Raw genomic sequence first — 27,995 nt, 5'->3', positions numbered from 1 at the left:
GAGTGGTTAGTGTGGGGGGCGTGTCTGTTGTCAAGGGTCATGTGACCATGTAAAGTCATGTCACTAGTATAAATCCTCTGACAGACACGTACAGCTTCTCTCCCAGCGTTTCTAACGGAGTATTTGTATCCGGTTTGGTCTGGCTGTTACGTGAGTCATGGCAGGTAGGCAACATTATGGACGTCATATATCATCTGTTCCTGTAAAATTAAGTAAATTACAGTTGCGTTTGCGCAAGTAGCATGCATACAGCCCAAAACACGCGCTTCCTCAGAGGTCGCAGGACTCGATATTAGAGCTTAAGTTTCATTTTAGGCGTTGTGTAGACTGTGTTGTCCTGTAATATTTGACGATATGAACAGTTTAGAGTCTGCTCTATTGCGTAAATGGCCTAGTCGCCTCTCGTACGCAGTAGTGCGAGCAGCCGTTGGCCTGTCATGCAGGAAGAGCTGCCGTTAGTTTGTCACTTCGATCCAGGCTGAGTTCGGTGCGACAGTGCAGAGAGTATCCTATCACACAGCGAAAACGGTACTAAAAGAGCTTTTTCCCACGGATGTATTGCGATCACTTTATCTAACATACGCTAGTGCATGCGTTGTTTTTAGATTAACGCAAATATTGTTATTGTTATGCGGTAGTCACTGATTGGCACACAAAATAACCGCATGTATGACAGTTATGTACGTTATTCTCCACGCCTGTTTAGTGCCATCTGTTGAAAATACAAAACCGAGTGGAGCAACGCAAAATTTCATCTCCGCTCAAAACGTTCTGTTATTGTTCAGCTCCAGCTCTACTCCGGGTTTTGTGGTTTCTTGTTACTATTGGAAACCATGAAAACATGTACGTTGTGACTTTCAAAATCCGTTTCATTTCACACCCTCACATAAGCTGGTCTGAAAAACTGAGAACTTTGTCAAGAGGAGTGATAAAACAGAAAAGTCACAGTGCTGTATTAATATCGGCCTTCTTGGAATGACGCTTGCCAACCAAAAGAATTTGAGCTGTTGTATTCACCTTTTTCAACACTAAGCTGCGTCCGAAATCGCATACTCTCTTGAGTAGGTACTTATTTTGAATAAGTAATTACTTCACGAACGCTAAAAATGAATGTACGTTCTATATAGTATGAATGTAATCTGGACATACTACATTCGCCATGTTGCCCTTATCACGTGACCTACCAGCCTCAGTTGCGTCGCTTCACTGCCATTCACAAATCCTCTCCCGTCGCCTCAAGGGATAGTAAAGTGTCCATCATACTGTATGTACACTTCAGAATCTCGTCGGAGAAAGTAGGTCATCCGGGTACTTTTTGCATACTCTTGTAAATGTAAATTCGGAGATACTGCTTTTGTCACATACCGTTTTTCGCCTACTATGTAGTAGAGAAGTATGCGATTTCGGATGCAGCCCTAGACTCCCGATTCATTAAATTCAAAATTAAATGGACAATTCTTTTTCTTATTTTTCTTTTTGGTTTATTGAATACTGCAATACTTTAATATAATTTGTATGTTGATTTATATAATTTTGCATGGATATAATTTATAGATAGACAAAATCCCACCCTACCTTTTTTTTTTTTTTCTCTCTCTCCTTGTTCGAGAAGCCGATTTACTCGGATATATGGGGGGAAAAAGTCAGAATTTCAAAATTTAAGCTCAGAATTGTGAGGGGAAAATAGTCAGAATTGTGAGAAAGTCGCAAATATATTTAAAAAATGTTTTTTATTCCGTGGTGGAAACGAGCTTCCATACGGATATGTCACAATAATGAAGAAAAGAATCGAAAATTCTTTCATGCTGACCTTAAGTAACACAAAGTATAACAAAGTGCAGTAAACGGTAAAACTATTTGGGCTACGATGATTATGATAATAACTTAAAGGTGCAGTGTGAATTTTTAGCGGCATCTAGCGGTGGCTGTCGGGCCGACATGTTGTTGTCTGAGAGAGCAGAGAGTAGCTTGTGTGAAGCAATGAGATTTCTTCTTCTAACAAAGAAAGGTCCCTGCTTCTAATAAACCAGACTACTATTACTACTACTACTTTGTGCGTATTCAACGTAGTGGCGATGCAAGCTGCCTCTAAAAACGCAAACGATTTAGAAGAACAACATAGTGACTAAACACACTCTGTAGAGTGTTTGTCCATTTAGGGCTGCTGTAGAAACATGCCCGCGCATAATGGCGACTTGACATGTAAGGGGACCAGCTGTGTATGTGATAGAAATGGCTCATTCTAAGGTAATAAAAACATAATGGTTCATTATTTAAGGTCTTTATACACCACTGAAAACAGTTATGTATATTATATTGCATTTCTGTCAATAGATCCTTCCAGCTAAATTAAATGAATTTGCAGTGCTTCCAGTGTCAGACACTTCGAAGTTAAAAATGTCTCCGCCCACTCTTTCGTTTAAAAATAAGGTGGATATTTTGCATGTGCTATTATAAAGACATTATATGTATTAGAATGCATAAGTGATGATGGCATTGGATGTTTTTGTGTTTAATGCAGACCAGGCTTTTGTCACCCTTGCTACAACTGACAAATATGCCAAAGGAGCAATGGTACTTGGCAAGTCCTTGAGGAACCACAACACATCAAGGAAACTAGTGGCCCTGATTGGCCCCCATGTCTCAGAACCCTCCAGGTAGAGTGTTTGCTGTGTTTTGTACTGTAGCACAGCGCAAGTAAATGGGTTTTCGACTGCTTTGTTTTCTGTCACTATTTGTTGTTGTCCACAATACAGACTGTTATCTATAGATCAGTCGGCCTCACTTTGTACTCTGTGTGCTACATTTCAGAGCAGTGCTTCATAAAGTCTATGATGAGGTCAGGCTGGTGGATGTGCTGGACAGTGGGGATGCTGCACACTTGGCCATGATGAAAAGACCTGACCTGGGCGTCACCTTCACCAAACTCCACTGCTGGACTCTTACAGAATACTCCAAATGCGTGTTTATGGATGCAGATACTCTAGTGAGTGCTGCCTCTCAGTGCTGGTAGTGCTGTTTTCATGAAGTCTTTGAGGGATTTTTAAGTGTTCCCTCTTGCCGCCAGGTTTTGTCTAACATAGATGAGTTATTTGAGAGAGAGGAGCTCTCTGCTGCACCAGATCCTGGCTGGCCTGATTGCTTCAACTCTGGTGTGTTCGTCTTCCGCCCCTCCAATGAGACGTATGGGAAGCTTCTCACCTTCTGCTCAGAGAATGGCAGCTTTGATGGTGAGTGACACTCTTGAGTCTTGTTATATTTGTTAAAGAAGTTGTAGGGGGTGTTTTAATATTCCTTGACTTAAGTTGAGGTTTGCAAAACTGCACTGCATAATGTTTTGGAAAATAAGTTGAACTATATACTTAGGAATTCATTAGGGGGAGAAATGGTCTCACTCCTTCACAACTTGTATAAGATATTTAAATCTTGGGCTGTACAAGAGTTGCGCAAAGTTGCTAGAGCTCTACATGGCAATGACTGCGTTCTTTATCAGTGTAGGCTGAACACAAGGTGGCTCTGTGATTTTTCTTCTTTTTTGGGTGCACCACTCCACCTGAGGGAGTTATTTCTAGGCTCTGTGTAGGATGAAGTAAACAAAGGCCTCTTATGAGAGACTCCTACTAAATCACTTCGGTTTTACTTTTGATTCTCAGGAACCCTCAGAGTTTATACCTGATTATGTGCAAGCACAGGTTCATTCTCAGTGCATTTATTTAGCTAGCTATCGAAGATACGGGATTTGTCACTTCATCAATGTTTCAAAAAATGTAACAAAAAGACTCTTCATCTATGGTTTGCTTTTTAGTTGGAGACCTAATCTTGAACAAAGAATTGAGCCTCAGAAGTTATCAGCAGGTCTGTTTTGAAGGTCTTAGAGGCTATCGTATTTCTGTTTTATCTCCGTGTCACTCAGCTTTTTTTGAAAAAACATTGTTGCATCATGATTTTATCTTTCTGTTTATATATAGCACAACATACAGAGGGTTCTTGTAGTGTGATTAGTCCCAGTCAAAATTACTTTACAGCCTATGGCTTATCTCTGAAAGTTCTGACCTTCACCTAAAAATGAAACTTGTCATTTACTCTCCCTAATGTTGTTCCAAACCCATATAACTTTCATTTGTCTTTGAAACCCAAATGAGGATGAACCATGAGAGGTGTTGGTTTTTTTTTTTTTTTTTGTTAGTCCATGTAACCAAAACTTGATGCTTCAAAAAGTTGATAAATTGTAAAAAGAAAAAAAACATGAATCGAACAGTTTAATCCAAGCAAGCATGTTTGTGCTTCTGTTTTATTATGTTTTCTTTTTTAGAAAATTATTTTATTTTCACACTTTCTTGTCAGAAGACTTTGATTAAACCACTCAATTCATATGGTTTCCTTCATTTACGTCAAAGTTTTGGTTACGTGGACTTTCAGTGGAGGGACATAGATCTTAAAAGGGTTATTTTACCCAAAAATGAAAATGCTGTCATTAATTAAAATATTCATATAGACTTTCTGGCCTGTTGCAGTCTATCAGAGGCCAGAAAGCTCAGGGATTTCATCAAAAATATTTTAATTTGTGTTCCGAAGATGAACGAAGGTCTTACGCTTGTGGAACGACATGAGTAATTAATGACCGAAATTTCATTTTTGGGTGAACTAACCCTTTCAGCTTCATTCAAAAATGTCTTCATTTGTGTTTTGCAGAAACAAAACGAAAGTTATACGAGTTTGGAATGACATGAGGGTTGCGAAGGGAATTGAACTAGCCTTTTAACATGTTCTCAGTCATAATCATGTATAGGACATCATGTGCTTTTCATATGTAACATGAGTCTCATGTTCACTGATAATCTGAGGTCAGCTGGACTGAGGTCAGGGTTTTTTTTTTTTTTTTTTGCTGACATGCCCTTTGAAAACCCAAGTGACAAGGTTAAGCAAACCGCAAAAGCAAGTTTGTCCTGAAGCAATCTTCTAATTGCTTCATCTGTTTAGGGAAGATTACAACCTTCTGTAAATATTTTTCCATATTTTTCCACAGTTCCCTGTGCTATTTGTAATTGAGTTTGTTTGCCTTGTCATCAGGTGGGGATCAGGGTGTTCTCAACAGCTTCTTCAGTGATTGGGCAACGGCAGACATTTCAAAACACCTTCCTTTCATCTACAACCTAAGCAGCATCGCCATCTACACCTATCTCCCAGCATTCAAGCAGTGAGTGAGATTTAACAGGCTAGAATTCTCAAAGGGTTTTGGAAGTTGGTGATCAAACAGATGGGTTACTCAGTTCTACACGTGTACATTTGTTCTAGAGGTTTTCTGTGAGTGTTAGGTTTGCTTGGAGACGTTATGTATTTGTAATTAGTTGTGCCAAGGTCAACTGAAAGCCCAATCACACAGCAACATTGTAACAAGAGATGAAGCCAGGACCAGAAATCCTTTCTGTTCTTGGCTTTGCACTTCAACTTCCTCCAAATACATACTGCCCACCAAAAATAGTGGGGCTATTTTAGGGTCTTTACACAGAGCCTAAATGCCATTTTGAATAGTTTGTTACATGATCTTTTTTCCATTAGCAACACATACTGTGGTTAGTCGGGCTCCCATTAGGATCTAATTTAAATGCAGTTTGTACCTGTGTGCCACAAACTGACAAATATCTTACATACCCAAGACTAACTTTGGCTTTATTAAAATTAGAAGTTCCTAGGAGGCCATTTTTAGGAACGTTAAATGAGTGTGTTGAACAAACGTGCATTATAACTGGCAGGTCCCGCTTTAGCACTTCCGGTTGGCCAGCGTTTGGGATTTCCGAATCCTTGTCATTTTGCCGGTAACGATCTGATCATTCCTTGTTCCCTTAGATACGGCCGTGATGCCAAGGTTGTACATTTTCTTGGCAAAGTCAAACCGTGGGATTACAGTTATGACACCACAAGTAAAACAATAAAGGGACAGTCCCAGGATGCTTCTGACATGCACCCCAACTACATGATGCAGTGGTGGGAGCTTTTCTGTTCTTCAGTATTGCCCCTCATGAAGGAGGAATATGGTGACCAGCCCTTCCTTTCTGGATGCACAGAGGTAAGCTCCGCTGCTAAAACTGGCACAACGATCATCATATAGGCAGTTTTTGGCCAGTATTGTGGTTAAAATGTATTCTTTCAAGTCAAATTAGACATTTGATGAGGATTTTTTTTTTTTTTTTTTTTTTTTAACTCCTGTATATCCATTTGGAATTTATTGGATTGTATAAATATAATTACATTTTTATAAGACTATAAAGACTAACATAAAAAAGGCATGCACTAATCATGCAAAATAAAGGTTCGGTTACATTAGCAAAATTTCTTTAAAAAAAAGGTCCATTGTCTGTTGTCAATAATGCATTGCAAATTCTGAGTGGGGAAATATTTCACCCACTCATGAAATTCCTGATCGCATAGATTCCTTTTAAAATGATTGGATTTTGCCTGTGAAAAACACCAAATGTGAACACTTTAAAACCAAGAATGCGCATTAAGGATATACATAGTAAAAATGTAGTAAATGTAAAAATTTCTATTATGATTTTTTTTTTTTTTTTTTTCCCTCAGAGTGATATTCACGTTGATGTGGCTGAGATGCACATATCCCATCATCCCCCTCCACCTCCGATGTCGTCTCATGAGCGGAAACAGAAGTGGGAACAGGGCCAAGCTGACTACATGGGACTGGACTCTTTTGACAACATAGAGAAAAGGCTAGATTCCTTCCTAAAGTGAGAGGCACTTGGGAACAGATCATTAGATCTAGTTTTGTACTGGGGTATGTACAGGACATAAAATAACATTAAAAAAAAAAAAAAAATCCTATGATTTTTTTTTTTTTTTATACCAGTCCAGATCATCTATGCAGCTCAATTACTCAATCTCTTACCCACTGTGATTGCAACAGTTATTCGAATGACACAACGTCACTTGCCTCATTTCCAGAGAAGACGTGACACAATTCAGGCATTGTTTCTGATCTCACTGAACAAGACACTAGTTGTCTTTTTATTATTCAAGATACCATAATATAGTCTTACAACCTTATAGGCTTTACCTCTTTTATTTGCCTTTCATGTGTTTGTGAAGATCAGAAACAATTATGGAAAAAATTTGAGAAACATACAGCAAACAAAACAATACCAAACCTTGTAAATGACTTCAGCATGCCAGATATACTGTACACCACTCCACATTCAATATTAAACATCTAATGTCCGCCTTTGCAATAAGTGTTTACAAGACACATTGTGTGCTGCCAACTCGCTTAAATCGTCATTATGAGCTCTGATAAACTTCAACTCTTATTGTTTGAACCAAGGTCACTCCGCTCTTGCCTACTGGGCAGTCACTTGCTGTAGCAGGGATAAGGCACAAGGGTTTTGCAACACTTAGTTACTACTGTAGCTGTAGATAACTAGTTTGTAACCTTCCTGTAACTCTGCCCCCACCTGTAACACCTGAAATAAAGAACTAGTAACAAAAGTCCCAATTTACTGTGGTTGAAGCCAGTTTTCATGCACAAAGAAAGACTGACTGCATGGTGTTTATTGTAATAAAAATAGTTTGAACAACCATACAGACAAACATTGTTTAGAACAAGTTATACAGACATTGTATAGATAGTGTATGAAGAAAACCTTATTGAACAATTTGCAAAAAAGTAAAAAAAAAAAAAAAAAAAAAAATTGCTGTTTTTGATAAAGTAAATAGTCTGAAATGAATGAACTGCAGTAAAGTTAGCTTGGTAGAACTAAATCTCCATGAGGGTTCGGATCTCATCGATCCGTGCCTGTTTTAGGTCCTGTGAGTTTTTCACTCCAAAAGCTTTCTCCACAAGTTCCTGCTTCTTCTTCTGAATCTTCACCATGTTCTCCTCCACAGAGTCTTTCACAATAAACTAAACAGAAGACATGAAAGAGGTTTATTTTTTTTCCATTTGTCAACTTTTTTTTTTTTTTTTTTTTTAAACTTTCTTGACCTGATAATCCAATATAAACCCTTAATAGCTGGATAAAGATGCTAGTTTATGTAAACTAGAAATTTACCAAGGTGTATTTCATATAAATTTTATTTTAATTTGATACTGTTAGTCTAATAATCCTGATGTGCCAAGTAAATGTCTGTCCTTTATTCCTGATTGAAAGTCAAATGTAGACTGATTATTTTCAAAATGTTACTCCGTTTTAGTCAATCCAACCTTACAATTTGGCTTCAGTATACTAGACAATATCAATTCAATTGTTTAATGACAGTTACACTAGTCTCACAAACTTAAATCATGGTTCTTAGTTCATTTTGAATTTTATTTTATATAGAAATTCAAAATATATGACTCGCAATTTAGTCAATGAAATAATCAATTGAGAGAATGGTCTGATTCAAGCTACTAACTCGCTTGTTAAGTGATTTGTTAGGGAAATGGTTCACAAGTCTAATCAGGCTTCACGGCTCACTGTTTATTGTGCAACAAAAAAAATAACATGCTTAAAGGGATGGTTCACCAAAAAATGAAAATTGTATACTCACCCTCATGGCATTCCAGACCTGTATTACTTATTTTCTTCTGATGAAGATAAAAGAAGATTGAGAAATGTCTTGTGGTGTGTTTTTTTTTTTTCTGTCTCTACAATTAAAGTTAATGGTCTGCAAAACTGTTTGGTTACCAACATTCTTCATACAGGTTTGGAAAGATATGAGGGTGAAAAATGACAATTTTCATTTTAGGGTGAACTATCCCTTTAATACTGGTTCAGGAAGAATCACACTCTAAAATGTAACAGTATTCTCCAACTGTACAGATAGTTTAAAAAAAAAAAAAAAAAAAATTAAATTGTGACCAATTGTAGTCTATCTGGAGCCCTCATTAATGTTAAGAGTTGTAGCCACGAGCTAATAAAGAATTCATTAACATGTTGTTGCATTTGTTGGCACTGTATGTTACCACTGAGAAAAAATGCTAGGCGTGCAATAATAGCCGTTGGGATCAGCCGCTAACATTCCTCTGTGCGCCTGCCATGGCATAAATCAAAGACTGTACCTTAGTGATCACCACATCTCTACTCTGGCCCAATCTATGACATCTGTCAACACACTGATCTTCTGCTGCAGGATTCCAGGCCTGAACAAACAGTAGAAAAAAAGACAAACAAATGAGCTCTTTGAGTGTGTAAGCTTCTATTTATTCCCATGATATATGTACGTACACAGAATCAAACCAGGACTGGGAGAATTCAACTCACTGGATCCATCATAAAGACGTGGGAAGCAGCAGTTAGATTAAGCCCAACCCCTCCAGCTTTAAGTGACAGTAACATGATGGTGGGACTTCCTGAAGAGGAGTCTTGAAAGTCCTGAATGGCCTTTGCTCGGGTCTTCTGATTCATAGAGCCATCCAGTCGAGTGAAAGAGAATCCATATTCCCTGCAGACAGCAGCAGAGACAGCACACTGAACTACTAACGGCTACTTTTTTCCAGTATGTAGTAGTTTATAGTAGCCACAGGGATGAAAACTGTACCTCAAGGGAACCTCTAAAAGATCCAAAAACCTGGTAAACTGAGAGACCACAAGACTCTTCACAGTGGGGTCTTCATTGCGAAGCTTCAACAGGTTGCTCATCAAAGCATCCACCTGCATAAAGAAAAGCAGTTTATGGAAAAATGGCTGCTCATAATGACCAACACAAATGTCTCTTCAGCCTCTGAAGAAACTAAAGTGTTAATGTTTACTCATCTTACTAAGCACTATTAAAGAAAAAGTAATTCTTTGAGTGCCTTATTGAAGCAATTTCTCATATTATTTATTTATTTTTCACAAAAATGCAAAATGATGCCCATTGAGTGTCCACTGAATTTTCTGCAATTTTGGGCTGTATGCAACCATGAAAGCAAGGTTAAAAAATATAAAGGTAGATTATTGTTCAAAAGCTGGGGATTGGTAAGATTTTTTTATGTTTTTTAAAAGTCCTATGCTCACCAAGGCTGTTTATTAGATCAAAATAAAATAAAAACAGTAATATTGTAAAAATATTACAAATTTAAAATAACCGTTTTCTATTTGAATATGTTGTAAAATGTAACTTATATTTCTGTGATGGCAAAGCTGAATTTTCTGTCTTCAGTGTCACATGATCCTTCAGAAATCATTCTAATATGCTGATTTTTTGCTCAAGAAACATTCTTATTAATCAGTGTTGTGCTGCTTAATACTTACGAGGAACCCATGATACATTTTTCAGGATTCTTTAATGAATCGAGTATTTATTTGAAATGTCTGTAAACAGTTTAGTTATTTATAAACAATTAAGTCCACGAGCCTTTCAAAGTATACTCCTTTGGCTGCGAGCGCTCAAATCACTCGCACATGCGCTGTTGTGTGCGCACCATACGCATGGACAGAAAAATTGGTCTGCACACGGACTGTGTTCGCAGGACACTCCTGATGACGAAAATGACCTCACACAGACAGTATGCGGACGTCCAAAGTATACTTTGGGCTTTAGTAGCAAGTAAATTATATATTAGTGAACACAATTGTTTAGTTCCCTTTGAGTTACGTCCGATTTCAGATTGACCCATCCATAAACATCACATGAAAAAAAACAACAACCCCAAAACAGCCTTAGATGCATAAATGTTAAAGTTACTTTGGAACTTGATCGCCAATTCTCCCCAGCTGCTGATTGAGCCTCCACTTCTTCTCCAGGATACTCCACCAGTTCTTTAGTCTTGATCTGAGCACGACACAGAGGACACCTGGCCTGCTCCTGTGAGACAGGAACAATATAATTTCAATAATCTTTAATGTTTGGCCACTTCTTTACAATAGAAATGCATCAACATTTTTTGAACAAGAACATGTGGACATCAAAACATGCAAACTCAGAGCAAAGGTTTGAATAATGCGGTTCACAGATTCTTGTCCGATTCCACTTCCAGTATTTTTCTGCATAATCGACACGGGCAAATTACAATCAAGGATTTTTTAAAAATAGAGTACTCAAATTTATTAGAGGAATCGTGACAGCCCTAGACAATCCGATACAGGAGTCTTCAGCAAAAATGTGAGATACTAAAGTAATGCTTACCTTCTCTGAGCGGATGACCTCACAAATGCAGGGCCTGCAGTACACATGAGCGCAGTAGGTGATGACAGGCTGACGTAGGGAGTCTAAACAGATGGCGCACTCTTCGTCTGAGCCAGAGCTCAGCACCAACGTGATCTTATTGATGAGACGCTCCCGCAGCTCGCTGAGGGTCCCAGGATCACCTAACACAGATCCATCACAACACAAATGATTAGGGCGCTGCTGCTGTGGCATTGGAGTTAAAGCTTAGAATCTATTTAATAATGATTTAATTTAATACGAATTTTTTATTTTTATCTAATAAAATATAATTTAATTTATCATATTAATAAAATATTTGAATTATTAGTATAATTTAATTTTAAATTAAACAACATTTAATTGAATGTAATCAGTGACTGTCTAATCTCTAATTTATACCTGCAACTGTGTATTTGCCCACAAGACTGGGGTGACAGCAGCACTGCCTCAGACGGACCAGGATGGCCAGTATGTCAGCATAGTTTGTCATGACTGTTCCCTCTTGGAAATACCTGTAAAAATAAATGTTATTTGTTGTCTGACTTTAAACCTTCATGTAATATCGATGCTCTTCAAATCTGTAGCAAAACTGCACCCACCTGCCAACAATGTTCCTGCCCTCCCTTTTGACCTGTTCATACTCCTCCCTCTCTTCCTCAGAGAGAGTCACATGCTGCACAAACACTCTCCGTGCGGGTAACTGTACCACCGTGCGCCCAGCCACTTTACTGTTCTTAGTGCGCCTCAGTGTGATCCCCTTTACCAGCGCTTGCAAGTTCCTGATAACAGTTATACGATATAGAGAAGTTCATTAAATTCAATGCATTGAAAGTATATGATTTGGGACACAGCTATTGTTACAATACTTTAGTCCAAATCTGTCGCCCATGGTCACAGGTCTCTGAATTATCCTGTTCCACCACTCCTTCACATCAAAAGGCTTCAGCTTCAAAAAGGACAGCAGCATGTACAGATCCTTTAGAGAGTTCTGAATGGGAGTTCCTGAAGGTAAAAATAGATATGATTGACATCGACTTAATAGGCATTAAAGGGTTAGTTCACCCAAAAATGAAAATTCTGTCATTAATTACTCACCGTCCTGTCGTTACAAACCCGTAAGACCTTTGTTCATCTTTGGAACACAAATGAAGATATTTTTGATAAAATCCGAGAGCTTTCTGACCTTCAATAGACTACAACATTATTACCACTTTCAAGGCCCAGAAATATAGTAAAGACATTGTTAAAATAGTCAACGTGACTACAGTGGTTAAACCTTAATGTTATGAAGCGACGAGAATACTTTGTACACAAAAAACAAACAAAAATAATGACTTTATTCAACAATTTCTTATCTTCCCTGTCATTCTCCTACGCTGTTGACATTGTAAACACAGTGCAGCGCTTCCAGGTTTTGAAAGTGAAAGTGATGTTGCACTCTATCAGAAAAATATCTTAATTTGTGTTCCAAAGATGAACAAAGGTCTTACGGGTTTGGAACGACATGAGGGTGAGTAATAAATAACAGAATTTTCATTTTTGGGAGAACGAACCCTTTAAGATCTGTCCTTTTGGTAATATTTACAGTTAAAACAATGTAAACGATGAAATAATAAGTAATGATGTAACCTAAGTGAACGCACCAGACAGGATCCACCTGCGCTCTGACTGGAGCTCCAGTACAGCTTTGCTCTGAAGTGCACTAGGATTTCTGATGACGTGACCCTCATCCAGCACCACCCTCAGCCAGTTCACTTGGTGCAGAGGACTGCTGGCTTTATTCTGCAGGGGGGTCAAAGTTATTTTTTTTTATTTCACCAATTGTCCAAAGTTTGTCTACTTACACCCGTCTTGTTGGCAGAGGCTATTTACACTTACTCCACCAACTAGTGTCTAGTTCAGCCAGACAAAATTACAAAAAAACGAAGCCAATAACTGGGACAGTGTCAAGAAGTGTAAGGACGGTGAATTTAGCTTTAATGCTTTTAGATTCAAATCCCTCTCTTTCCAGTCCCAATCCCATCATTATTTTAAAATAAAAAAATTAAGAAAAAATTTGGAAATAAAGTGCCTAATTTGTATTCAATAGTAAGAATAAAGTGTTTAACATATAGGCTTATAAATGAAATGGGATGTGGTGTCCTCACATTGATCGGATGAACTGGTATATCGGCGGTGACGTGTGCAGCTCATATTCTTACCGTGGCTTCCTTCCTGGACCTTCAAGGACACTTATACAGATCAGCAGATCCAATATGGAATAATAGAATCGTTTTAATAAATATACACTGAATTTGTTATTACTGCATACCATTTTATAATGTAATAACGCAAATAGCTTCTGCCACTAGTAGAAGTAGCATGTAACTACTATTTCACACACTAAAAATATTTTCTTTGCACTATTTACACAATGCAAATACTATCTAACTTAGTGCAAATAGCACTCTGCCAAGCTTTTATGGCAAATTGATTTTATTTTTATAACTTAAAAAAATTCACAGGTCAAACCCCCAGCATGGCTCAGCATCATGTAATGACAATGTCATAGCAGCAAAAACAGCAGGACTGTGTTTTAAATCCACTCACTCCAAAATCTGATGAAAGCACATTGTATGTTGTGAGAACCACATCTTGCCCAGACAGAAGGCTGACAGATCGGCTGCGCTCAGCGCCGTAGTACAGGTACACTTTCAATGTGACATCTGCTCGGATATGTTGCTCAAACTGGTCCTGGAAGGATACGAAGTACAAACGAGAGCAATGTGAGTTCATGATATTGCATTAAAAAAAAAAAAAAAAAGCTTATTTAGTGGGCAGATTTTCAACACTCACCAGCCAGTTACTAAGGACAGACAGAGGACATACAATCAAAGTGGCTCTGGCCCCTGAGCCCCCACTGGCTCCAGATGGGCCCCTACCAGTGCCTACAACCCACACAAAGCAGATTGATAAAACTCTCTCATTACCAAAATGAAGAAATGGTCATTAATGTTACACCCACCAGAACTCTTCTTCACACGCTTTTTTGTAGGCACAGCCTGTGAGGAAGTGCACTCCAGAGCGGCAGCAAAGTCTACATCATCCAGCAGAACCACTCCTGTGTACGAAAGAACAAGAACGAAGTCAGTTGTGATTGAAAACATATCTAACAAATCTGCTTTAATTTTACCTGAAAAATAAAGGACAGGAAGTAAGGGTACCTTTCTTGGTGCTGGCAGACTTTTTAGCAGTTTTCTTTGTGGTTTTTGCTATAAAAAAAAAAAAAACACAAATAAGTGACACAAGAACAAAATTAACAATTATTATTAACATTTACATTTATGTATTTGGCAGACGCTTTTATGCAAAGCGACTTATACTTTAAAAGTTTTTGGGAAAGAAATTAAACAAAGATGCATTAAATTGCTCAAAAAATAATGCAGTTCTTTATAAATTAAAAAAAGAATCCTGAAAAAATGATGATAGAAGCACAACTGTTTTCAGCATTGATAATAATAAGAATTGTTATTTTTATATGTTACTTGATCACAAATCAGCATATTAGAATGATTTCTGAAGGATCATGTGACACTGAAGGCTGTAGTGGACAGCTTTGCTATCACAGGAATAAATTGCAATTTAAAATATATTAAAATAGAAAACAGTTATTTTAAACTGCAATAATATTTCACAATATTTCTGTTTTACTGCATTTTTGATCAAATAAATGGATCCTTGGTGAGCATAATAGACTTCTTTCAAAAATATTTAAAAAAAAAATCTTACCAACCCCAGACATTTGTACACTGCATCAAGACTTAAAAGAGAAACCAACCTTTCTTCTGAGGTGCATCTTCATCATCTGTGTCAACAATGACATTGTAATCATGCTGTCTTTTCAATGGGGATGACCCCACTGGTTCCTCTTCACGGTTTCCACTTTTCTCTGTAAAAAAATAAAAAAAAATAAAAAATAATTATATATATAATATATAAATATTATATATATAATTTGTGTGTCTGTGTGTGTGTGTCAGTATTCTACTACAAATGTAGCTTCTTCACTTTAGGATGAATTGCAGTTTTACAAATGTATAACATTTGTGACATTTTTTACCTTTTGAGGCTGCTTTCTTTCTGGTAGTAGAAGGCATGGATGATCCTTCCTGAAATGTTGTATTTTTGATATGTTCATCATTAAATTCTGGCTAAAATACATGCAAGGTTATAGTTTTGGAAGCTTGTTTCCACCACTAAATAAAAAATAAAAAAGGTAATTGCAACTTTTTATCTCACAATTCTGACTTCTTTTGTCAGAATTAATATTATATAAATATATATATTATATAATTATATAACCTCACAATTACGGGATATAAAGTCAGAATTGCGCGTTATAAACTCACAATTATGGGATATAAACTCACAATTCTGACATTTTTTTTCTTCACAATTCCAACTTTTTTGTCTGGAGTTTATATCTCGCAATTTTGACTTCTTTCTCACAATTGTGAGATAGAAACTTGCAATTGCAAATTATACAGTCCAATTCTGAGGGAAAAAATACCAACTTTTTTCCCCATCAGAATTGCGAGTTTTTATCTCACAATTCTGACTTTATAACTCGCAATTGCGAAGTCAGAATTAAGTTTATATCTCACAATTCGGACTTTGCAAGAAAAAAAGTCGCAATTACCTTTTTTTTTTATCTTTTATTCAGTGGTGGAAACAAGCTTCCATATATAGTAATCAGTTAAATTCATTTAACTTTTTGTTTGTCATTTACACACATGCTTTATCTGTTTAAGAAATATTTTAATCTGCATCTTACACATTGTTCCAGTGGAAGAGGTTTCCCATTGTGGAAATTAGAGACAATTAAGGCAATGGTGGTGAGGGTTTTGCCCTGAAACACAGCATAAAAGTTCTGAGCACTTGTAGGACTTATATTGAGCACTATAAGAACAAGTCTAAGATCATCTCACCAGCCCCATGTCATCAGCCAAAATCCCACCAAGCACTTTCAATGGCCTTTCCTTCACTGCAAAGTTTGTGAGAACGTTAAAGTAAAGGCCATTTTTCTCCTCCCAGAACGGGGGCAGATCGTTGCTGTTTTCACGAGAGGTCATCCATGAGAGCGCTTGCTTTTGATGTGGGAGCAGAGGAGTGCACACTGCCTGTACGGGTAGACATTAACACAGACATCTGTAAGTCACTTGGATGGATGAGATCGACAGTAAAAAAAACAGCTGTGTTCTTTCTGTCTCTGCTCACCTCAGCTGGCTCCATTTCTCTGGTTTTATCCTCCATCAAATCATCAAAGAGCTTGTCAAAGGCATTTTTCAGCTGATATGACATAAAAATAAAGTTTTATTAGCAATTTTATTGAAGTTATACAAAAGGCATCAAACATATAGACTGGTGGTTCTCAACTGGTGCATTACAGCACTGTTTGGCCATAAATGGCAAGGAACCATGCTAAATTAATAATAAATAATACTAAATTAACACTAAATGCAACTAATCATATAAATGGGCATGGCTAAAACAGCAAAAAAAAAAAAAAAACAGACTTATTGCCTTTTAAAAGGAAAGACAAAAAGCTTCCCATTTTATTTGTTGTTGATGTCAACAGGTTTGCACCCGATAAAAATAAATTATGCATTAAAAAAAAAAGGTTGATACATACTACATTAAATATATTTGCAACAAGAATATTTATGGTTATTTGTAATTTAAATGTAATTTTGAATAGTATTAATATTTTATGTTTGATTTTACAGACATTTTGTTAGTGCCTTGTTGGGTCCAATGTAAAAATAAATAAATAAAAATAAACAAAAAATAAAAAATAAAACAGTTAAGAACCACTGATCTAGATTTTAACATACTAAAGCATATCACACAAATAACAATAATTTATTTTGACATCTTATAGCCAACATCTGTCGCAATAATTTTACCTCTTCTACAGTCAAAGGAATGGCAGCTATTTTTGAGGACAATCCAAGCAGATTTCTACCCGAATATGTTTGTGAAGCACCTCCTAAGAGAATAAAATAATGTCAATCATATAAGAACAATAAGTAGTGAATAAATAAATGAATGCCATGTATGTCATGCATACACTGTAAAAACAAAAAAAAAACCTTTGAGGTCAGTGCCAAGTCTGAAACCACAGCGTGTCATCTGATTATGCACAGCTTCTCGGTTCTCCTCTTTGCCCCAGAATGTGAGGATCACAGGCATTGTGAATTTATTAGTATTCCCAAAGGGCACCACCCTATTAAGAGATCAAACACAGAAGAGATCTGTTGCAATCAATTTGCAATAAACATCAGTAGCATACTTAAAAAATATTTGTAGAAAAGAAGAAGAAACTACAGTACCCTTCCACCCTGGCCAAATTGTTGTCCATAATGTAGGCCATTGGGGCTGCCAGCTCTTTCTTGATGTGCCCCACCTGACTGCCATACACATTGGCAACCATCACTGCATTTCGGTCATAGGGATTGTGCGGCTCTCTCACCAAAGACACCATCTCTCCTCTATTGACCTACAGCACATGTCACAATCACACAATATTCCTGTTATTGAATGAGATTGAATGAGCCATAATAGAATTATTCTGTGTTTTGTTTAAAATCACTAGAGGGCAATATACACTGTGTGGTGGGACAGGTGCGCAGAACACCTGTTCCTGTCAGGTGATAAGGGTGTCAGAAGAATTAAGCGGGTACAGATGGCGGGAGAATACAGTTCATGGTGAAGATATAAAACCATGTTGTACTGAAATAAATAATACTGCATTCTTGTATATTATGTTACCAGGAACACAACCCAAAAGAAATATAGCTGTGTGGACATGAGTTGAATTAGTTATATATATATATATATATATATATATACCGTTCCAGTGTAGTAGCGCAGACCAACAACTGAGCCTTGAATTGATCCAATCTGAACACTCTCCTCTGCCTCCAGGTCCTGCCCTGCATCTTCTGTTAGATTTGCAATTTCTTGGGATATGGTCTCTGTGCGGCCAACATCCATGAAATCTATAAGAGCTGAAGTTTGATGACAAGCATCATAATTGATGTTAAGGGTGACAACAATTCAAAAAGGTTTTTAGTTAAGACTGTAATTAGCTAGGGGCGATTATTAAACATATTTATTTGACGTGCTGTTTTTCACCGTATCGTGGCGAGGCGCTGGTCGAGGGGCTGTGAGGGTGAGCAGCAGTGCGGGGACTGATGTTTGTTGATTTGTTTGATGACTGCATGTCTGCGATCACAACACAAACACGAAACTTCACTGTGTCAGGTCCTAACCAAAAATCAAAACAAAGCGCCATTCGAATGTATAATAAAGCAGAGAAGCAGAGGCAAGACATTTAAGTACATATGATGACAATTATTAGTAATATAAATTGTAAATAGTAAACTGCTTAATCCAACTAGAATGAATTGTTCAAAACAAGCGAACACGCTCTCGTGTATTAAGTTAAACTGTTTAGCTGCAGGCCACACTTACCTCCGGATCAAGACTCCAGTACGATAAAGGATTGCTCTAAACTGATCCAAATCCAAATGCTACATGGGCAATGAATATTGAAGTGCTATATACCGGGTTATTATAATTCAGCTGTCATTCTTGACTACAAGTTTAGCTTCAGTGACGTCTGTCAACGGCGCGAGTGTTTTGAAATTGCATGCTTATTTCCGGCGCCAGATTCAGACCTTACGTCACTGTCACGTGAACCAATCAGCAAAGACTGGCGATTGTCGTCACTACAAATCTTTTGAATATATTAATGTTTTAGCTTTTTAAATAAAACAAGATTTTCTCATCGCTTCTAAAATAAATGAATAATAATAATAATAATAATTACATGATTCTAATTTTTTTTTTTTTTTTTTTTGAATAAAGGAGCCAGAAAGCATATAACATTCTTGTTACGGTTACTTTGTAGTTTTGACTTTTTAGTTTGTATATTTTGTTGTTTTTGTATACACCTCATAATTATATGTAGACCTATATTGTATGCACATTTTGTAATTAATACATTTACAGAATCTTTAAATGCATTAAATTAGGACAAAACTTGTAGCTATGCTTTATTTTGAAAAGTTACACTTATGAAGTCAAGAAATAAGTAAAAGAAATCTAAAAAGTTCACTGTGGAAGGAAACATCATTCACAGTTTACAAGTTGTTACAAATTACAAATTAGTTAAGGAAAAAAAAAATTTAAAAAGGGGGGTGGGGTTGAGCTCTGATAGGACTATGGGAATATAAATATGATCTCTGTAAAAAAAACAACAACAATGTAGATTGAAAAGAAAGTTTTGGCACGGGCAAAAGAACAACATAGCATGAGAATTCATGAAATCAATGCTGCAAATACAATTTACATTTTTATCAGGTAAAAATTATATCACATATGTGGTTTAAAGGTACTGTGTCCATTCTCTCACTGTCCTCTGAGGGGCTCTTGATATTAAATGAAACAAATTAAATGTAGTGAAAAAAAAATGACTGCAGTGATATTTCATTCATTCTCCACCTTTTAAGTATCTTGAACAATCACAAGAAGTCTATGTAAGTCCATACAAAAGCAAGTGAAATTATTTTTTGGACTGCTGCACTGGAAAAGCTACAATTACAAAGATAGCTTATCATCCTGATATTAACTGGAGTTTGCATTTAAATTGGCTGAATATCCCAAATTGGAGCAATGCTAAATCAAACACATATTTACTGTATGTAATTGTAAATACACTAACATTAACATTTAATCAAAGGAGTTTTCACACTCTCCCAATGCACAGTCAACATAGTTTCATGATGTTGCTGATTGATGACAGGGTTAGATGTCGCAGAGTCTGTAGTTCCTGGCTCAGGTTAATGCTTTAATCAGGTACAGTTTATCTCCCTCCTCACTAGTAAAAATGGGGGCCTTTTTGTAATGATCCACCAAATCCTCCATGGAGCTGAACTTGCGCTGACCAATGCAGTAGAGTCCATCTTTTAGCTGCACCTTGAAATGCTTGTTCTTGTACACTGCCTTCAGAGAGATGGAGAAGTCGTTTGGCTGGAAAGTAAAAAATGAAATGTTGTGTTCATAACAAAACACAAAATAAATTGTTTGTGACTTAAGGCCTGTTCACACCATGAACAATAACTATATTTGCGTCCACACCAACGAACAATAACAGTCAGTTTATTCTAAGCTCACGCGCTGCGGTTTCAAAGTGTGTACAACATGTTTTTGCTGTTCTTTTTGTATTTACATGGCTTTAACCAGCAGATGTCCTCAGCACGCTATGTTTCAAGTGAATAGCTAGTGCTAATCTAACAGTGAATTTAGCTGACGAAGTCAATATAGTGGTAAAAAAACAACAACAACAATGCCTGTCCTTTTCAATGAAACTTCAAATGAAGCAAGACAATGTTGTCGAAACTAACGCTGGATACCTGAGGTAATTTTATGCTACTGTTGTTTGCTAGCCTGGCATGATCTCATTGTCAATACTTCTCATCATTTATTCCGAGGGTATGATCAATGTTTTCCATATATCCATTTTCTTTAAAGTATGACTTTTCAAACAGTGGTGTTTTTTTCTGGACTTCAGCGATTAAAGGGATAGTTCACCCAAAAATGAAAATTTTATGTTTATCTGTTTACCCCCAGGGCATCCAAGATGTAGGTGACTTTGTTTCTTCAGTAGAACACAAATGATGATTTTTAACTCCAACCGTTGCGGTCTGTCAGTCGTATAATGCATGTCAATGGGAACTCCATCTATAAGAGTCAAAAAAACATGCACAGACAAATCCAAATTAAACCCTGCGGCTCGTGACGACACACTGATGTCCTAAGACGCGAAACAATCGGTTTGTGCGAGAAACCGAACAATATTTATATCATATATCGTATTTTACCTCTAATACACCACTATGTCCAACTGCCTTGAGCATCCGGTTGGTGAGGTCTGAATGCACTCTGATGCCGGAAGTGATCGCTCGCACTCATGGACATATACATGCGAGACATCACTTCCGTTCTCAGAGCGCGTTTTCAGACCTCACCAACCGGATGTTCAAGGCAGTTGGACATAGTGGTGTATTAGAGGTAAAAAAATTATATAAATACTGTTCGGTTTCTCACACAAACCGATCGTTTCGTGTCTTAGGACATCAATGTGTCATCACGAGCCACAGGGTTTAATTTGGATTTGTCTGTGCATGTTTTTTTGACTCTTATAGATGAAGTTCCCATTGCCATGCATTATACAACTGACAGACCGCAACGGTTGGAGTTAAAAATCATCATTTGTGTTCTACTGAAGAAACAAAGTCACCTACATCTTGGATGCCCTGGGGGTAAGCAGATAAACATCAAATTTTCATTTTTGGGTGAACTATCCCTTTAACTTCTGCAGTCTGCCATTTTAAATGCACAAGCCCTAAATTAGAATGGATTCTGATTGGCTGTCAGTGTTTTATTGTTCAACAGCTGGAAAAAATCCTTCTGAAAGTGTTCCCAACGATGTCGTTTCTCTATGTTGTTATCGTTACAGCTGTGGTGTGAACAGCGCTATTCGTTTATATTTAGAACGATTTTTTAGAACTATATCTTTATCTTTATAGTTATCATTATTGGTGTGAATGGGCCTTTATACTTAAAAAATACTTAAATAAATAAATATGCAAAAAAAAAAAAAAAAAAATCAATTTCTACCGCTAGAAGCTGGTTATATTGATTAAAAAAAAAAAGTAAAAATTAAATTAATACTAAAAACAACATAGTTTGGACGTTTGGAGTCTACATACCGTAGACTCACTGTCTCTGATGAGGAAATCACCATCCGCACCCCTCTGGTTCAAGACCATCTCAGCCTGGTGCCGTGTCAATTTCCCATAGTACCATTGTTTTCCTCCAAACTTTCCGTCCATAGAGGGCTTAATGTCATAGTTTGAAGTAGGTGGTCCTGAATTCCCTAGTTCTTTATGTACAACTGTAACATAGTTCTTGGGCACTAAACCTACTTGCCCGTTTTCCTTTCTACACTTCCACCATTCAGGGTCATTCTCAGGTTTCTCCAACACATACATAAGTTCATCTTTGTTGAAACTCAGCTCCTCGACATTGCTGGAGCTAAAATGATAAAGTGCCTGTACAGCCTGCAGAACCTGAGAGCCGTTGTTATTGTGCCCCACTGAAGCCAGTTTATCATTGAGAGAGCTCATAGAATCGCCCCTCATTGTCCTGTCCAGATCCTCTGTGACATAATTAGAGGGAAACCACCCAGAAAGGCCATTATAGGTTCCTCGCCACCAACCGTCGCTGCACTTCTCCATGACGATGACCCTTGTGCCCTTCACCAAAGAGAGCTCGTCCTCCCGCTCTGCGGTGTAGTTGAACTTCACCAGTGCGGGCAGGTTGAGGTCATACAGTCGCTCATCGCTGTCATATTTCTCTCCGCTGGAGGGCAAATCTCGCACACAGCCTTTCTGCTTCACCTTCCCAATCCCTGCAGTCATAGAAAGTGTTTTTTACTGTTAATATGAGCATATGGACTGTTTTTTGACAAATGTGCTATTATGAAACTTAACTAATCTTTATAATGTGCCACATAGAAATGGTCACGTTTAAACTAATATATACTGATATTATACAATTAATCCTCAAACAAGACTTTTTTTTATTTTAACCCCTCTGAAATTAAATCCGAAGCCCATAAAAGTAATAAAAATATAGTATAGTACCATTCAAAAGTTTGCGATCGGTAAGATATTTTTTAAGTCTCTTAAGCTCACCAAGGCTGCATTAATTTGATCAGAAATACAGTAAAACAGTAATATTGTGAAATAATTTTACAAGTAAAATTAAATTTATTCCTGTGATGAATTTTCAGCATCATTACTCCAGTCTTAAGTGGCACATGATCCTTTCATCAGGTAACATTTCTTGTCATTTTCAATGTTGAAAGTTGTGCTGCTTAATATTTTTGTTGAATCATTTTTTTAAAGGATTCTTTGATCAATAGAAAGTCCAAAAGAACATAATTTATTTGAAATAGAAAGCTTTTATAATATTATAAATGACTGTTTATCAATTTAAAAAAATATATTATTGAGCCCAAAATTTTGAATGGTACTGTACATCAGAGTGAATATAGACAAAATGGGACAGTTATATATGATCCAATTACTAATTTTAAAACAATTAAGCATTTGGGTTTCAAGTTGATGATCTCACACCATGGTACGGAACATTACATACAGTATAACTCGTTTATATGCTAAAAACATAAAACATATATTTTAGTGCTGTCAAATGATTATTCGCAATTAATCGCATCCAAAATAAAAGTTTGTCTTTACATAATATATGAGATTAACCGTTTGACAGCACTAACCATATACAATTTATAATGTGAAATGTATAAGAAAAAACAAAAATTAATTAAAAAAAATTCATTTTCAAATCATTTTTCCCCCTCTGTTCCACTTTTGGTTCACTGGTACAATAACAGTAATATTGTTGCACAATCACAGACCAGCTGACAGCCAAACTCATAATAATTATTTGAGTGCTACAGACTTAAAACCTGCACATCATTAGAACAACTATCATCTTGTTTCATCATGACTTGAGTATGCTAATAATGTAGCCTAAACACTGACAAACTGACATTTGACAGGTTTACCATCTCGCATAAATTGTTTTACATGACTACTAAATCAAGTCAGGAAAATACTCCCTGATCCCAAAAGAGAGGAATTCCAATTTAGCGATTAGGCAATGAAACATCCGTTTTGATCAGTTTAACATCTGGGCCTGAATCCACTGAAAGAGTCTGTGAGTCTACACAAATGCTAAAATACACACCCAGTGCTGTCAACATCTCCTTTTCCTTTCAGAAAAATGTGGGTCATAATATAGATTAACACTACTGTAATGAAAGTTAGGAATCGCTATGAAATACTTGTTCAACAATGATGCATTAAATTAAGTTAACATATTCAACTGAAGTTTCATCTCATGCTTTCTGCAGCACTTCCCACAGGCTTTTCAGGGCATTTCTCACTGGCCTTGCCATCGAACGGTTCCCACAACAGCGCAACTTCTTATTTATTTATTTTAGTTTCAGAATAAACTTTATCTGTGAAACCCTGCCTAAAGGCCAGCAGCATCCCAGAGGCTTCTCTTCTTCACTGTTGCTGATGAAACTGATATTTGACATGTACTTTTCAATGAAGCTGCCAGCTGAGCACCAGTGAGGGGGCTGTTTGATGGACTTCTCATCTTGTTTTTGTGCAGCAGGGCTGTCCACTTCTCTCTCTACTGGTTGGATCCAGTTTGATCTCTTCTTTCAATTGAGTAGTTCACAGAAAAGTCTTCTGAAGAACAACAGGCTGATGGGTTTCTAGAGAAACATGTTTTTTTTTATCCATTGTTGAAACCAAAATTTGAATCCCAAATTGTTGAATAGGCTTTTAGCTGAAACATATTGCAGGTGTATGTAAATGGCATTTAATGTAAACAACACTCCACAAACTCAATCATCAACTTTTAATAAAAGATCTGTTTTTCCCCAAGAAGATCCATATATGGGAGTTAACTTATAAGAATGTCAGAGAAATGGCTAAAAAAAAGAAACACCCCTCCAAATGAAAGGGAAATCACATTTTTGCCTATCCATGAACAACAACAGGAAGAAAAAGCAGAAGAGTGATAGAAGAGCTTCCTGTAAAATAAACACTAGTACAAAAAATGGGGTAGAGCACTGAAATGTAAAACAGCCTCATGATCCAGTTAACTCATTCATATGTATGGAATTACAGAGCTCATCTGCTCCATCAAAATCAGACTTTCCAAACTCATCCATAACAGCTGCTATATTCCAAGAAACCATGGAAACATAAAAGTCACAGGCATAAAATTGGAGGGAAAACAAGTTGTCAGTGATAAATCACTATCATGGTCAATGCAAGAGGTAAAACCATCATGTGGATGTGTGGAAAAGCCAATGAAGTCGAAATTTTATTTCAATGGAAATTCCAGGCAACGGTAATGAAAGCAGGATCCATACAGATCTTAACTGTCTTTATGACGTGACTCAAGGACGGATCTTGAGGCACCATGTCCTGTCTGCTTTTGTTTCATTTCCTCTGACAGCCAGAATAACGGCAGCTCAGCTTTCCAGTCAATTTCCCAGTTTTCCACATGCGGAAAAACATTCAAAAGCAGAGATAAGGCAGAATTCTTCCTAAAGAAAAAACCTTGGCATCACAGGTATATATTAAAACAGCACTGAGAGACTGTCATAAAGTCTTCAGTTCTTCAGAGTTCAACCCAAAAGCTGAACAGAGATTCAATGATTATAGGGTTTGTAACAGGTTTGAAATTAGTTTGCATATGTTTGACAAAGTTTGCATGTGGCTTTTTTCCAATTTTTCATTTTTCCCATGAAACACAACAGAACATTTTGAATTGAGCTAATTTTGTTATCATCTGCCCTCAATATTGAATGAGATATCTCGCTCAGCCCAGGTTTTGATAAAGCTGAGTGTGATTATCAATGTAACGTGACCCGTGGCAAGCTGCTTTCTCGAATCCATGACAGGAACCGAGAGAACGCAGCCAAATCACCCTGCCTTTGTTTCTGTTCGGGCTGAGCTCACTCCACCAATGACATCATAAGACAAATAGCCTCTTCACAAACAGATGTAGCGTCTAAGAGCTGTCAGCAAAGGTAGCGCCGTTAATTCTCAGAGCGACGCAACACTCGCATCCACACAAATATAAACCCGTGATGAACTTCAGCATGTGTTTCTGTTCACTTTTGACCTCACAGCTGCTCTTTACTTTCTCATTTCAACCGACAATATATTTTGTTTTGTGGCTAATTTTCCACAACAGTATTCTGAGTACAAAATTGCACAAATAACACTTGAGACATTTTCCATTTGTGCAGGAATCGGTCACGCCTCCGTTTGGTATACAATAGCCTCTCTGAACTTCCACGGCATACTAATGCACAGAGAGAGAAAGAAAGGCAGACACAGAGAGCAAGAAAGAGAGTTGGCAGGAGGCCATCAGAGCAGCCTGCAATCTTTCCTCTCTTTTCCCGAATTTTTAAGTCCAGCTATTCAAAAGTGAGCAAACAGAACAAGTGCGAAAAAAAGCAACGCAAATAAGGATTCTCATTTGTTGAAGTGTTCTGTCCCTTGCTACTGTTCTTTTGTCCTCCAAGATCCGCTCCTTTACTGAGTCTGCCAAGTCACGACACCCCACTGTCTTGTCCACTGTAATACGGGGAATAAAACACTCTGAAATCCTGAATGCGTTAAAGGGGAAGAAGGACGTAATGAGAGAGAAAGAAACCCAAAGTCAAAGGCCTCAATTATTCACTGCCTCACATCCTTCTGTTTTCCTGCGCTAGAAATCTGCGTTGAATTAGACAGCTTCCGGCCGCCTTCACAGAGCAGCTCAAGTTGACAGTAGAGGAGGTTGAGGGGGCCTTCATGGGTTTCTGCTTTGATTTTTGTTTTTTAAGACTGTCCAAGCTACCCTGAAGGGCCTGGTGCTATTTCCACCCTCTCTTATGGCCAATTTTATAGAAAAAAGAAAGTATTTGAAGTACCTGAGTGTAGCCTAAATGCCCTGTAAAATGTATGTCAATGAGCTTGCGGTTGTGCGTATGACATTATATGAGTGACTCATCTAGGTTTACAACCAAGAGACACACAAGAAACCAAAAACGTGTCATTAAGCACTAAACTCATAATAACTTTTTTAAATTTTTAATATAATGGAAGAGAAACATATTCTGATTAATCACAAGCTGAACAATATTTCTGAAGACTGTGAGGACAGGGATTTTTGCACATACAGTCATTGAAATCCTTATCTGCCCACTTTAAGCTGATCATATTGGGCAAAGAGGGTAAGATAAACAGAAGGACAGTTACAAAGGGCTGAAACCACAAGTAAATTACATCAAGTATGAAGAAATTCGCAGAAATGGTTCTTTCTTCAGAGAGTAAGTTAATATGCCAACAGTACATGCAGGGCAATGGCAACAACTTTAAGCAAAAGTGAAATTTGTACTTCAGTGGAAAAGATAATAAATATGTACTCACGAAAGAAGTGTTTAAAAAGGTTGGCCATATCCATTCCCAGCTCTGCGAGCGGCCCCCTCTCTCACACACTATCGCTCTCTCTTTCTCTCTCTGTAACAGAGCAGCAGCTATTCCATGAGAACTTCCTGAAAGTCCAGAGTTATTGACAGAGCGACTCTCCACCCCACACACATGACTGTCCTTAACCAATGGCTGTCAAGGAGTCCTTTCTGTAGAGGCTAGCTGGGCTTCAAACACTTACATGGTCTTCTGTGGAAACTCAAGGCAACTATGTAACATCACAACACTATAAATCATTTCCACCTATTTCAACTTAAAACCCTAAATTCAGTTGTTGCATTAAATTTTAAAGTATAATCAAATTGTCTGTATAGTCATTTCAACTTAAATGATATTAAGCTGATTAACTAACATTCTACTAACTATAAGTAACTTTGCAACTACATGTCAACTAACTCTTATTAGACTACTAGTAGACTGTAGTTGACTGTTAGGTTAGTGTTCAGTGTTAGGGTTAGTAGAAATAAGTTGACATTTAGTTGCAAAGTTACTTATAGTCAGTAGAATGTTTGTTGGGGGAACATCATTAAGCAGACAGTTGACATGTAGTTGCAAAGTTACTTATAGTTAGTTGAATGTCTAAAGGGGACCATCAAAATAAAGTGTTACCAAAATATATTTTTTTGCATTTCACTTCTGCTCGTTTCCGAGTCTAGCTTATAGATTATATTTATGCTA

General features: G+C 37.2%; 3 protein-coding genes across 6 annotated transcripts; 1 reads left to right on the top strand and 2 right to left on the bottom strand.

The window, feature by feature from the left end:
• Nucleotides 1-6: 6 nt before the first annotated feature.
• On the top strand, nucleotides 7-7,497 carry gyg1a (glycogenin 1a). The gene is made up of 7 exons (XM_051914881.1): nucleotides 7-164; nucleotides 2,522-2,657; nucleotides 2,812-2,986; nucleotides 3,068-3,230; nucleotides 5,071-5,197; nucleotides 5,848-6,067; nucleotides 6,580-7,497. The coding sequence occupies exons 1-7, from the start codon at nucleotides 158-160 to the stop codon at nucleotides 6,745-6,747; spliced, it is 996 nt and encodes a 331-aa protein (XP_051770841.1). The 5' UTR covers nucleotides 7-157; the 3' UTR covers nucleotides 6,748-7,497.
• A 43-nt stretch (nucleotides 7,498-7,540) lies between these two features.
• On the bottom strand, nucleotides 7,541-18,877 carry hltf (helicase-like transcription factor). 4 transcript variants are annotated; one of them, XM_051914827.1, is made up of 25 exons: nucleotides 18,637-18,864; nucleotides 18,298-18,429; nucleotides 18,013-18,170; nucleotides 17,493-17,659; nucleotides 17,253-17,386; nucleotides 17,067-17,149; nucleotides 16,378-16,449; nucleotides 16,089-16,280; nucleotides 15,935-16,009; nucleotides 15,221-15,269; nucleotides 14,939-15,049; nucleotides 14,325-14,372; nucleotides 14,126-14,221; nucleotides 13,957-14,048; nucleotides 13,711-13,854; nucleotides 12,765-12,903; nucleotides 11,988-12,123; nucleotides 11,721-11,900; nucleotides 11,521-11,633; nucleotides 11,101-11,282; nucleotides 10,660-10,779; nucleotides 9,532-9,644; nucleotides 9,255-9,435; nucleotides 9,053-9,133; nucleotides 7,541-7,912 (listed from the first exon to the last, which is right to left on the bottom strand). In XM_051914827.1, exons 2-25 carry the CDS (start codon nucleotides 18,383-18,385, stop codon nucleotides 7,766-7,768), a joined length of 2,901 nt encoding a protein of 966 aa, XP_051770787.1. In that variant the 5' UTR covers nucleotides 18,386-18,429; nucleotides 18,637-18,864; the 3' UTR covers nucleotides 7,541-7,765. The 4 variants fall into 4 exon arrangements, 3 of the variants coding, with proteins under 3 accessions (XP_051770787.1, XP_051770796.1, XP_051770804.1); XM_051914836.1 differs by having other exon boundaries at nucleotides 18,298-18,387; XR_007932934.1 differs by having other exon boundaries at nucleotides 7,870-7,912; nucleotides 9,219-9,435; nucleotides 18,637-18,877.
• A 326-nt stretch (nucleotides 18,878-19,203) lies between these two features.
• nck1a (NCK adaptor protein 1a) lies at nucleotides 19,204-27,411 on the bottom strand. The gene is made up of 3 exons (XM_051914894.1): nucleotides 27,258-27,411; nucleotides 21,939-22,639; nucleotides 19,204-20,196 (listed from the first exon to the last, which is right to left on the bottom strand). The coding sequence occupies exons 1-3, from the start codon at nucleotides 27,289-27,291 to the stop codon at nucleotides 20,002-20,004; spliced, it is 930 nt and encodes a 309-aa protein (XP_051770854.1). The 5' UTR covers nucleotides 27,292-27,411; the 3' UTR covers nucleotides 19,204-20,001.
• Between the last annotated feature and the right edge of the window lie 584 nt (nucleotides 27,412-27,995).

The sequence above is a fragment of the Ctenopharyngodon idella genome, chromosome 2 (genome assembly GCF_019924925.1).
Source record: "Ctenopharyngodon idella isolate HZGC_01 chromosome 2, HZGC01, whole genome shotgun sequence".
NCBI lineage: Eukaryota > Metazoa > Chordata > Actinopteri > Cypriniformes > Xenocyprididae > Ctenopharyngodon > Ctenopharyngodon idella.
Note: the sequence above shows the minus strand (reverse complement) of the source record. Positions and strands in the feature narration are given on the sequence as shown.